Source organism: Embiotoca jacksoni, unplaced genomic scaffold (genome assembly GCF_022577435.1).
Source record: "Embiotoca jacksoni isolate LCO1_2020_lvr unplaced genomic scaffold, fEmbJac1.0.p SCAF_12, whole genome shotgun sequence".
NCBI classification, from domain to species: Eukaryota; Metazoa; Chordata; class Actinopteri; family Embiotocidae; genus Embiotoca; species Embiotoca jacksoni.
Window position 1 is genome coordinate 2458026 of NW_027185252.1, and position 13298 is coordinate 2471323.

Genomic DNA, 13298 nt, shown 5'->3' on the forward strand with positions numbered 1-13298 from the left:
AGACTGTTTATGAGTGGGTGGACAAGCATGTTGGACACATCACAGCTGCAGGTTGTTCTGCCAGATTGCCTCACATCTGAAGGACAGTAGTTTCTCATAGTCAGCCTCAACAGCTGAATTCACATGGAAAAGGATAAGGGCGCCTCCTAGTGGAATGATGAGAACACAGCATAAGAGCTTTCATCGCATAAATAGTTCATGACAGCTAATCTTGCATTTGCAATATTTATCTGCAAGTTGAACCACTGAACTATATCTGCAACATAGACAAAAGCAGTGGACAGCTTTAGAATAATAAAAGTACATAAGGAGGACAAAATACTGGAAAAATACTTCTACCTCTAATTACACCCTGGAAATCCACAGTGGAATCAATAATCGTTCAGTAAACCTGAATAATATACATTTCACAATGCCAGGATTCACTGCATCCGACTGCATGAGTATATACATACGTCCACGAATTCAGAGAAAGACTCCATTTTTCAAATTTTGATTCATATTTTTAACGTATATGTGCCTTCAGCAGACAAGTGACATGTCTTGTATACATTGTTTTAACGAGGAAAAGTCAAGAACACCAATTTTAAACTTTTTTTGTATTTTTGATGTACTAAATCTTAAAAAACAAAAAACAAACACAATGTTCATTTCATCTGTATATCTTTAATAAAATGTCCAGAGCATTAATATACACAAATGACAGTTGTCGCTGCGGATTCTCCAAATATTTTTCTTAAAAACCAAAAAAAAACCTACATGTTACAATGCAGACTTCATGAAATTAATCAGAATAACTTCTTTGATTTATCCGAACTTTTTCCGCATCATGACCTTAGATTGTATTTGTGTTCTTGCCTTTAGATGGACACTTTCAAGAGCTGCGCTTCCCTGCACTCTTTCTTTAGGAAACACCGGAAATGTTTGAACTCTGTAAGATTCCTGACGCTAGTTTCACCGACTCATCCACGCGTGGACCGAAAAGCTCAGCGGACACATCTCAAGAGGTCTTGCTGCACAAATCGGCGGTTAAAAGCTGAAAGCGACGAAGCGAGACCGGCCGCTCAGGTGCTTCTGGTGGTCAAACACTGGTTCACCACCTCCAGGAGGGACGAGTTCTCCAGGGCCGCCGCCACTCTCTCCTTGTCTGCCAGCTGCTTGTTCACTGCACACACAACGACACAAACACACAGGCGTCACATGTTGAAAATAACGTTTAATAACCAGCGGTTATTAATGCGGTCCGGTGGGAAACTGATGATGTCTTTTTACCTGCTTCCTCTGAGGCGTGAGTCCCGGGAGTGATGTGAACATCGATCTGAGCGGGAAACGGGAAAAAAAATACGCAACGCAATTAGATCCGAACTGAAAAACCAGTTGTTGTTCATACTAATTAACAATCAACCAAAATGAGGTGATTTTAAAAAGGTACATTTCTGGTGGAAAAAAAAAGCACCCAAACGTACTTTGAACCTGTCGGGCAGAGAGCGCAGGAGCTTGACTTTGATTGACAGGCCGATGAGCGTGGCCATGCTGCAGTGAGGGATGGTGGGCGTGAACTCGATTCCCACTGTGCTCTCTGCGTCGTTCACCTGAGACACAAACACAGGAAAAACAACACGGTTAATACGATTCATTTCTGCCATTCAACAGGGAGGGAGGGGTGGGGTGGAGGGGATAGATGTTTTTTTTTTTGCAGAAAGATATACGTTTTCAGAAACCTATTCAATTGAATTTTATTTATATAGCGCCAAATCACAGCAAAGGTTATTTCATGGCACTTAACACATTAAAGTCCTTACAGCAGAACTTTTACAGAACAATTCAACAATCCCCACGTAAAGCTTAGGAGGGGGGAAAAAAACAACAAAAAAAAACTCTCATCTTTAAGGGAGAAAAACCTCCAACAGGGTGTGAGGGTGAGATATGAGTGAAAGAGTGAGAGGGAAGAAGCTCGGTGGGTCACATGACGTCCCCCAGCAGCCTCGGGCCTATGGCAGCATCACTAACTACGAGCTTTATCAAAAATAAATAACAATAAATAAATAAATAAAGACCCAGTTTACCTGGACTCGGACTTTCTCCACAACATTGAGTTCTTCCAGAGACAGAGGATGCTCGGGGTCATTGATGGATCTGATTAGATGTACCTTTAGTTAAAGAATTTACAAAAAAAAGACCAACAACAACAACAACAACAACAACGAAAGGCACACGTGTTTTAACGTATATCTGCCTCCATATGCGCGTTGATCCTCACAGTGTCTGCTCTTTCCCGAATCAAATACACACGTTCATGTTTTTGTGAGGTAATGTCAACATCTCCGCGGAGTGAAACCAGTCTGAGCCAGAGAGGAGGTGAAAACAGGATATCGAATATTTCTCTGTCGTCGATGGGGTCGTGGACGTCTTCGTCCTCCTCGGACGCGATCTGCAGCCTCTCCCCGGACCGCTGGAAAATCACCGGGTTGGCGTTCTCCAAACGGGTCCCCCCCGACATGTCGGTTTTTGTTTTTAAGACGTTGTTTTAGTTCTTGTTTCGAAACATGCGCAGTTAAATAACCTCGCAAAAAGAACGACTTCCTGCAACTACGGAAAGCGATACAGATCAAAAGACTTCAAACAACGTACAGTTCACGTAATTTTTTTTTTTTTTTTTCCTTTAAACAAAAACAGTATAAAACCACACACACGGGGACGTGAATGACACTTAGAGAGAGAGAAAAAAAAAAACACATGCACAATTTTACACCTGTTTGTTTTATTCTGGTCTGAAACGTCCTGAACAAATCACATACGTCACTTCCTGCCCTGTTGTCCAAAACAACCACGGCCCCTTTTAAGGTGTCGGAAACAAATACAAAAAGAAAAAAAAATAGCGGCATTTTGCCATTTTTACGCGGGATTTTGAACGCAGAACAAGAAATCAGACACTTTTTTTTTTTTTGATTTACGGTTTTTATTTACTGAGTAAAAGAAGAGACCTGGAAACATCTGCAGAGGTGGAAATGGTCAAAGGTGGGATGGCCAGCTGGGACGCTTCATCACAGGTTAAAGTCAACTGTTATAATCTTAAAATCTTAAGTAGTGTGTAGCACATAGGACTTACTGAAAAGCAGAGGAAATTCCAGTTACGTGTTTTACTGTTAACCTTTCAGCTTTTTTTTTTATTTTTTTTTTTTATTAAGTTATCTATTAAGGTTTAAAATCAAGCTTTGGAAATGTGTGAATGGAGAAAGTGAATTGATTTTAAGGAGATTCTGTATTTAGTATTTCAGACAGGTAACAGGGGAGTTTTCCAATCATTCACTTGTGGGATATAAATAATTGCACAGAACAGAATTAAAACTTGTGAGTATTTTGAGTGAAATATCAGCTGTTTTTTTTTTTTTTTTTTTTTTTTTTGAGGGGGGGGGGGTTAATTGGCAACATGGCAACCACACAAAAGCAAAAAAATGAATACAGTATTTTATTTTATTTTATATTATTAAGTAACCTCAGAATTTGCTCATTTGTTTCAGTCTAGTACTCAAAATATGTTTTGTTTTAATGCGTTTACGTGCTTTGTGATGTGAAATATCCCCTCCTGGGCCGGTGGTGACTTCCTGTTTGTCCTGTAGATGGCAGATACTCCCCATTTAAGGCCATTCATGGCCACGCTGTTCACCAAAAGTAATCCCCAGCAGCTTGCAGCAGCATGCTGTGATTAATGTAATGCTCCAGCATCACAGCAGTTTGTGTTAAAAAATGCCCGGTTCATTTTAAAAACACGAGAATAGTTTATTTCCTTCAGCCTGAGTCAGACTTCTCAAATCTAATTTACAACTCCTTACGAGCATATTGTTCTCATTACCTGAAGGAACAGGGACTCTCCCCGATGACTAAGGAGGTCGGTTTAGATTCGTTTTCCAGTTTCTCCTTTTTACTGTAGTTTTAGGTTCTCAGTCCCTGCAGACAATTTCTCCATCTGTCTCTCTGATTAACCTGTCAATATACTGTCATAATGTGATTTCCCATCCATATTTAAAGTGAATCCAAGTATACACATAATGCTTTATGTTCAATCTTTCAATCCATATAGCCCTCCCCCCCCCCACAAAGTTATTGTGTTAATTATAAAGAGTAGTTTAAATCGTAATAGGATATCACTTTGGCTTTAAATATGGACAGAAAGCCCCACGTTTTTTTATGTTTCAGGCAAAAACCCTCAGAGGAAACAAAAAAAAAATATCACCAACATTACTTTTTTTTTTTTTTTTGCATTCTTCACTTGTGTACTGGAGCGTCACCGCCATCACCCGCGGCAACCACAGGTGAAACGCTGATTTCCTCAAGACAGAATCTTAATGAGTTGCTGAAGTCGGTGGAAATGTGGGAGATCGGTCGACAAGAAAGGTTTCCACTTCAATACGATGTGTTCACCTTTTGAATAAGTGCGTATAATGAGGCTGCGTGTGGCTGCTGGCACCTGCGTGGCACTTTTTTTTTTTAATAACAATGTCGTGCATCAGGGCAACAGCAGAGGACAAGGAGCAAAGTATTTTCGTAAATGTGACAACTTGGACGAGCAATTTAAGAGATTTGGCTTTCGGTTAGGAAAATGTTTGACGAAAAATGGCTTCTGTGGAATAACATGAGTCTAACAGCAACTATTTTCCTAACCGCAGTCTAATTTGTTTGAACAGGAAGGGTGTGTTCATATTTTATTATTAATAATCTGTTAATATTGTACTTTTCTTATTAAATTTCTCATCCGTACACAGATTACAGAATCACCACCAGCACAAAATTACCATATGAAAAATATATATATTATTTAGGACAGAACACTAATAAGCTGCTGAAGTTAGTGAAAAAAAAAACCTGATAAATGATAAAATATCTTATCAACCGTATCATACTTTTGTAATGTTGTTTTTTTTCTGGGCTTAACTTTGCCTCATGATACCTGAATCCCAAAACTATTTTTTTTAGTTTGAAAACTTTACAGTCTGAAGCACGCAGACAATAGAGACTCAGACAGGAAAGCTAAATACGTCACATTAATGCTGAGCACAACCTGAGAGTTTGTCGCTGCAGACTGTTGAGAGTTCAGAGAGGTGAGCTTTTCATTGTTTGACATCGCATCCTTGGGAAAGAAATAATATCCTGTTTCAAGTCAAAACATTTGTGAGAAATCAACTTGAAATGTTTGTATCTTGTAGCATCTCGCGGTGTCTCTTCAGCCTCTGCATTTAAACCAGTCTTTTTAAAATTCTTTACAATACTGTGAAGTCGGCGGGGCCAAGTCCGTCAGGGGAGACTGCTCGCAACCGTTGTGCACTGTGTGTATTAGATGATTAATTCAGGTGTGTGCGTTGTGTTTCGGTACACGGTGGGTCCCATATTTATATACAACCAGATCTTAATCTTCGACTAGCGCTGCCGCTGTTGAGCCCACAGCAATATACCTGAAGTGCATGTAATGAGACTGCAAAGCTGTTGACAACCAGTGCACAACTTGCAATATAAATAGCAACACTGGTCTGGGAAATACAGACACATGGGCTCACTATTTTCCGATAGTGACAATATGAGATTTAGTCACGTAGATAAGGCAATGGAGGGCGGTCGAGTTAAAGCAATTTTATTCCCTCAAATCTCACATTTTTCTGAAGTGGGAATTGGTGGAGCTGCTAATGACAATATGTGTGACTTTCTGAAACAATCTGACATGCGGGCCCACTTTGATTTTTTTTCAGGTGTGCAGTGAGGAGAGATTATGCGAGATCACGCAGCTGCACCCGTCACATGTTGTATTCACAAATGAGTGCAACAGCGGAAATCCTTTGCAGCGATTGATTCGGTCAGACAACATATCTGTAAAAGAACAAGGTTGGTTCAAGCACACCTATAACCTTCTGACATGACTGACAAAATAGGTTTTATACTCCCAGGCTATCTGAAAAGGCTGCAGTCGTACCGGAGCCCAGGTTTTGACTGGCAGTGTGCGGTGCACGTAGGGCAGCTCATTGGCCCTCTAAACGCCACTTTGATCCGGAAAAGGACCTTACTGGTTCGGCCAGATTCTCCTCTGATCATCCGAAGGTGCCCTTTGATTAGCTCCAGTTCTGATCAGGTTTTCAGAAGCACTCTTTTTGCATGCTGCAGCAAATCGCCGACATGTTTCCTTCTTGCTGTGCTGCGTGAGGACCACATCAAATAATATACAGAACGCTCAGATGATTCTGTCTTCTATCAAAGCTCTTTAAAATGAAAGTTTGCAGCCGTGATCCTCGAGATGCAGAGAACTGCAGATTTTTGGTCTTCATTGTGGTGTAAACTGTTTCCTTTTTATATCAACATGAAAGTCCCAAGCAAAATACATCCTGCTGGTGTGGCATCTTCGACACGTGTTTGAAAACTTGCTGGTGATGCGAGACTCGCTAACTATTTTTTTTGAATTGTTTGCAAATCTAAACACAAACTCAAGAAAAGTAGACATTGATGGCCACATATGAACCTGTATGTGTATGTACACAGCTGGACGGCTGTAGCAGGGAAATAACTTACCTTTTCAATGTTGCAATGACAAAGCTGCAGGCTGACCAAGAATTAATAGCGAGATATTTCCAACCTGACAGGTTTAGATTGGTAGAGATTTGATATGGTTGTATGATTAAGCCCACAGAGCCCTTTTATAGTATAGCTTTGGGCTTTTGGAGAAGTATATAGAATATATTATACATACAATATTTTGTTTGAGGTTTTTCTGTTCCACAGAGAGCTCCTGTGTCTTTTTAGAAGGTGAGATGCTTTATATCATTTATGATTTACTGAATTAAACATACAATCTTTAGGTCAAAGTTGAACTGATGGCTGAGAAATACTAACTACACTAGAGAGAAACCTTTTTCTTCGCCTGGAATACAGACTTGAGCGCTGACAGTGGTGTTTCAAATATGTTGACAATAAGCAGGTGTAGTCTGTTCATTAATGCCAAACCTCAGGCTTTGAAGCTCACTGAATGAAACATGCAGGTGCAAGGTCAAATTCTTTCTCAGAAAACACAAAAGAAAATATAATCCATACAAATACGAGCCTTCATCACGTCATGCTTTTTCTCTCTTTCCCAAAAACTGCCTCAAAACATCACGTTTCTCACTCAAGGATGAATATAATAAGATATCTTTGACAGCCCATTATTCAGTTATTAAAGATTACGTATTGTTGCAGCTGAAAAGATAAGAACTGTGTTTTGCATAATTACAGCCTACTAGAAACATTCATATTTTACATTTCAGCAGTTTGCTCATTGTTTCATATTCATGCGCATATTCAGAGAGACTGCAGCGGTCATGAAAGATGGCTTACTTTACCAGACAGACTAGCTGCAGGAGGAGTTCCTGATACAATCAAATTTCAGACAAAACCCCAAAACTTGATGGAAAATTGCAAAATGTATGCACTGCATTGATATCTGGCACATAATATCTCATCTGTGTTCAAAAATGTTTATTTTTGTAGCTGGTATGGCAACAAGTAAAACCAATTTAAGATTAATTTTAAGCAGATTTTCTTAAAGAAGAAGAAAAAAAACAAAAACGAATTGCAAATAAATTTGATATGTTTTACCTGGACCACAGATGAATTAGGTCAAATAATCTGTCAAGGGAATTGTCATTTGATTCATAATTTCCAACCATTAACTTGTATTAAGGGTGTAAATTAGTTCCCAATTTGTAACCATGGCGTCAGCATATGTGTAAATGAATCACAACTGTTTTTATCACCTGTTTTTAGTCAGTTCTCCAGTGTGGGTTTGATGGCGTATTGCACCATGATGGGGTTCCCTCCCCGAGTCAGTGCTAATTAATAATGTCATGTTTTTTTGTTTTTATTTAGGAGAGGAGCGGCCCGGTTTCCAGGGGGACCTGGAGAATAATGGCGAGAGAGGTGAAAACAGAAGGTGATGAAACAGGTGGGCAGAGTCGCTTGTCATTTTGGTTGTTGCTGTCATCGCTCACTCTCCTCCTGAAGCCCTGGATGGCTTTAAGAGCTGATAAGAAACACTTCAAGCTCAAGCACACGGAGAAGTAAATTCCAGCTCAGACACATAAGGAATTACAGTTCAGCTCTGTTTCACACACAAGAGATTTAAATATTTAGTTCAGCTCTGCACTGTCCAAAAATATCATTGTGAATTTGTTAAAGCTCCCATATTTTACACTTTTTTTTCCCCCCGGTGTTGTATTTGCAGTCTTTGTATTAATCCGATTTAGTTTTTTCAAAAACCGTCTCAATACATTTTTGCATCTCTTAATCTTCACACTGGAGTTCAACCATGAACAGGCTGTTTTGTGTCTATTTCGTTGAATTGACATCAGTGATCCTCTCTTCTGATTGGCTCTTTTCTGACACACACCGAGGTCAACCACAGCTTTTCTTCAGTCTTGTAGCTTTCTAGCTGCATGACGTATTGACCGTTCTGTCTTTTCATCCGCATTAAAAATGTTGGACAGTGATCGAGGACATGATGACATAAGCGTGAGTTTGTGACATCACAAACCTAGTCCAAATAACACAGTTGCTGAATCCGGGCTGTGTGCATTTCTCTGTTGACTTGAGTTTTTGACAGAATTGACCTGCTTTGTAATCAAAGAATAAATGTAAAGTTTTATCTTGTACAATATGGGACATTTGAATGTCATGGAAACCTGAATCCAACCGGGTGCGTAGACAGAAAACACAAGAGTCACCTCCTCCTTGGAACCCATACAATTTTATCAGCTGCTTCACGAAGAGGAACATTTTACTAAAAGCTTAGAAGAATGGACCCTGTCAGAGAATTTGATAGACGAAAAAAGATCCATTCATAGACTGAAGAAAAATCGACAGTTATCTCATTAGCTACTGATGACATCACATCACATACTTTATGTTGAACCTGACTCTGTCCCTTATAACTACGGCTGTCAGATAAATGTGGTAGAATAAAAAGGACAACAGTTCCCTCTGAAATGTGGTGGATCGAAAGTGTTAAAGTAACTGCATTTCGTTCCTGTACCCACCACTGCCTGCACGCCACCAAATTGTGGTACTTATCTTTACAAAGTTTAAACATCCTTTTCCTCCTGTTCTTTAAATCTTCTATGACTTTTGGGATTCTGACATTCATAGTGCTCAAACTTAGATTTAGACTTCTGCAAAAATGCAAAATGACAAGGAGACTCCTGCCTACACTGTCCTTTGATTCAAAATACATTTAAAGGAAAGGATGCTTTTCTATCATGTGTGGTCTGTCGAACTTTCCAACAAAGTCCTGAATAGATAGAAGCTCATTAAATTCCCAGCATGATCTGGGAAGCTTAGTTTGACCACAGTTTTGAAGCTCGGTGTGGGCTGAAACCTCGTAGCCGTATCGGTTAATGTCCAAATTCATGCTGGCGAAGAACAGACAACGAGTCGGGTTTATTCTTTTCTCTGAAATATATTTCATTCAGATACAGATCAATGCTTTGACTTCCCCCCTGTTGGTTTACCTTGTGTTCTCTCAGATTGACTGAAAAACATTTCAACTGCTCTTGTGTGTGCGCAAGATTCACTAAACAGAAAAGATCTGCTTTTCAAAGATTTAAAGATGCAACTGTTTTTGATGTTTCTCATTCTTTCTGTCGTTTCATTTCGGAGCCCTTTTTTTTTTTCTTCTTCTTCTTTGGCTCGACTTTTGAATTCCGTCTCCACAGGACATTTTGTGGTTCGGTTTATGTTGTAAAACATCTTACAAGAAGACCTCTAAAGCAAGCATGGCTCTGTGGAATCATCTTTTTCAAGCCATAAATGCAAAAACCTTTGAACGGTCACCTCCCACCTGGTTGTCAGATCTCCCAACGACAAAGACCATCTGGTGATGAAAAAAAAAGACTCAGATTGGATTGCAAGGACAGTATATATCTTTTTTTGTGTGTGTGTGTGCAGCTTTAAATCATTACATTCACGTTTTTGTGGAGAAGGTAGAACGAGGAAAACTATTGATCTGCACTAAGAAAAAGACAAGCGTGTTCTGACAAGGAAGACGGTCGCAGAGGTCTTGTTTATTCTCTAAAAGCAGAGAGGCAACGGAGATATGAAATAAAAAAAAGAAAAAAAAGAATAGGCTGACAGGCATCAACAGAGACACTCCGGCTTATTCAGCAGCCAGCCAGTGAACCTCAGGAAAGCGCCGTACCGGGGTCCTGCTTGTTTTTCTCTCTTTCAATCAAATTTATGTAAGAAGGGCTATGATGAATGTACCTCCTGTCTCCGGAGGGACGAGGGAGAAACAGAAAAGACGGGCTTTCACAGCTCCCTATTAAAGGATCATAAGATAGTGGTGGAGTACGTGCAGACAGTGACACACTACACACTGTGTAGCGGTAGAAAGAACTTGATATCGATTCAAGCTTCGAACGTGAGCACAAAAAGAAGCTCGACGATGTTTCACCAAATGTGCCAAATAACAAAACCATAGCTCGATCCGGTTAAATTCACATTTCCTTTTTTTTCCGTCTCATTGTTTATTTTCATTCGTTTTAAATCGTGACCTCACGTCAGCTTGAAAACGGTCAGCAAACTATAAAGGTCTTTTTGTGTCTTTATTATGCAAACAAACAAACAAACAAAAAAAGTTTGCGTACTGCAATCAACAAAATTTAGTTTTTAAGTAAAAAAAATCTGCAAATTTGTTTGCAAAGCAAAATTATCATTTTGTATATTTTTACTTACAAACTCGAGTTTTGATTGGTGAGAAATGAGCTCTCTAAAAAAAATTTTTTTCAGCTTGCATAATACCGACGTAACAATACCTTCATATAAACCCACCTCAGTTTTTTTAATATATCAAATTCTTAGCTCATATACACGTTTCACTCTGGATTTTTATCTTTCCATTCTTCTAAAACCACTCTGGGTGTTGTGACAAATGATCTTCCGGTTGTTGATGACTCGGATCACACCTTTCCCCTCCCACTGCTCCATCACTACAGCGTGTTATTACACCATCTCCCCGACTGTGGGAGATTCGTCTTTCAAAAGGTACTTTGCAATAACAATTTTCTATAAAGTTTCCTCACCAGCAGAAGAGCATAAAAATGACAACAGCAAAAATCGACCTGTGGATGTGTTTTAACGAGTCTAAAAAAAAAAAAAAAAAAAAAAAGTGGTAAGATTTTGTCCACAGAATCGGAAAACATTTGAGAGGAAGTTGTAGTTGACCGAGGTGGGAGTCAACAGCTCGTCTGACCCGCTGCTGCGAGCAGAAAATGCTTTTAAAAGTCTTTTTTTGGAAGATATGAAATCTTTTGCATGGCAGAGACGATTGATCCAAGAATTGATGCTTTTGAGATTATATTTTTTATATTTTTTAAGATTGGCTTACTGTAAATCTTAATTTTGCAATGAAACGCTGTCATCTTTTAAAGGATTACTAAACTGATGATGGTCCCTGTTTTGCGGGGAGGTGTGTTTGTCTTAAACTACCTGGACTTGTGTTATTATGTGAAGAAAAAGAGGAGCAGCTCCACCTTAGGTCAGATGAATTTATAATTGCAGCCTTACACCAACACACAGCATCACTTTGTTGTTTTGAAGCTGCCAGGCGAGATCGATTTCAGCGGGAGAAAACAACACCCATGGCAAATAAAACATTGAAGTCAGACTTCATGCATGCAGGTTTTTGATGCGTGTTCTGTGTACAGCATGTCGGAGCGCATGTGCAGGCGGAGCTCATGGTGTTAGGTTATGTTCTTCTACCGCCGTCGCAGCCTAAGGCTGCAGAATCGCAGCTACACATTGATGTGAACAAGTATTTAAGTAAATATGTGGAGAACGTAACTCAATCACGTCGTAGCGAAAAGTGCCACATTAAGCTTAAAAGTCAGCGTGCGTACCCGAATCCGTTTGTTTTGTGAGTGCGCTGCTGATTTATGCTCTGGTCCCAGTTCACATCTTTTCAGTGTCACACAAGGATGTTTTCAGGAGGGCGGCATGAAATATTAAAGCGCAATAAAACGGTGAGACGATGGGGGACACCGGAGGTACGAAAGTCATTACGCCAAACACAACAGAGTTAACGGATGGAAGTGGGGTGATGATTGTTTGTCGTCAGATTGGTTGGCAAGGATCAGCCAATCACGGCCCTCTAGACTCGCGTTGCCGTCACGATTATTTTGAAGTGCTTTATAATTATAGTGGTCTTCAGTTCGAGTGTTTGTCGTTTTGTAATATTAGCAACTTGCTAATTAGCAGCAAATTTTCTGGGTTAGTTCTTCAAAGGCATGCTATGAGCATCCGTCAGCCCGCGGCACTGCCTACGGCTGCTGGTCAGTACTGTTGTTGTGCCTGTGCACTAGTGTTGGTTATTTTTTATGTTTGTGTTTTATTGGAGAGCCACACAGAGATGCAGATCTGTTGGTATTCATAAACATCACTGACGATAAAAATCATTGCACACTTGTGAATGCACCACGGCAGCTGGAGTTCCCCAACCAACTACAAATCCTGAGCTATTAATTCCACATTACAGAAGGATTGAGCAGAGGAGCTCTTCACACCTGCAAAGAATTAGAATGATTTGCAAATGACAATGAACTTTGTGGAAAAACATGAAACGTTTTGTACGGTTTTATTGGCGCATTCATTTCAAAAAGTCTGTTGAGTTCATCACTTCCTGTTCCAATAACTTGATTTGAAATCTTGTAGAAACAAGGAGAGCAAATAACTGCAAAGGCTAAATAGGAAACACGAGCAAGGCTGCGTTAACTATAAACCAGTCCAAGTTGCAGTTTACACGTCGGTCCAGGTTCATATAATATACGCGGTGAGAACTTGGAAGGAGGCAGGCGGTCACAGCAGCACAGAAACACGGGTAGGAAATAAAAAAAAAGGTGCACACAATAAGAAAAAAATGACACACGCACACAATAAATTAAATTAGATAAAAAGATTTTTTTTTATTTTTTTAAAAGTGAGACCAATGAATAAATACACACAACGGCCGGTGTGTACGAGCTTCCATCTGCAAACATTTAAGCGGATTACATCCGCCTGCGTGTGTGTGTGTGTAACAGTATTAACACAGAGGTGCAGTACAACCACAACAAACGGGCCAGTGAAACCGCTGCAGTAACCGCCAGCAGCGGTTTCTCAATGTGGCCGGCCCGGGCCAGCGTTTGCCACCCTGCCACTGCAGCAGGTCGGGTCTGCGTTGACCTTTTTGCTGTAATTATGTTCTGGCAGGAACGTCTGCTGTTCTCGGTACCGATTGTCTATTGTTGTCTGTC

At 40.0% G+C, this 13298-nt stretch overlaps 1 protein-coding gene across 1 annotated transcript; it reads right to left on the reverse strand.

Moving 5' to 3' along the window:
* Positions 1-646: 646 nt before the first annotated feature.
* ciao2b (cytosolic iron-sulfur assembly component 2B) lies at positions 647-2596 on the reverse strand. The gene is made up of 5 exons (XM_069144207.1): positions 2372-2596; positions 2067-2144; positions 1467-1592; positions 1273-1318; positions 647-1165 (listed from the first exon to the last, which is right to left on the reverse strand). The coding sequence occupies exons 1-5, from the start codon at positions 2498-2500 to the stop codon at positions 1065-1067; spliced, it is 480 nt and encodes a 159-aa protein (XP_069000308.1). The 5' UTR covers positions 2501-2596; the 3' UTR covers positions 647-1064.
* Between the last annotated feature and the right edge of the window lie 10702 nt (positions 2597-13298).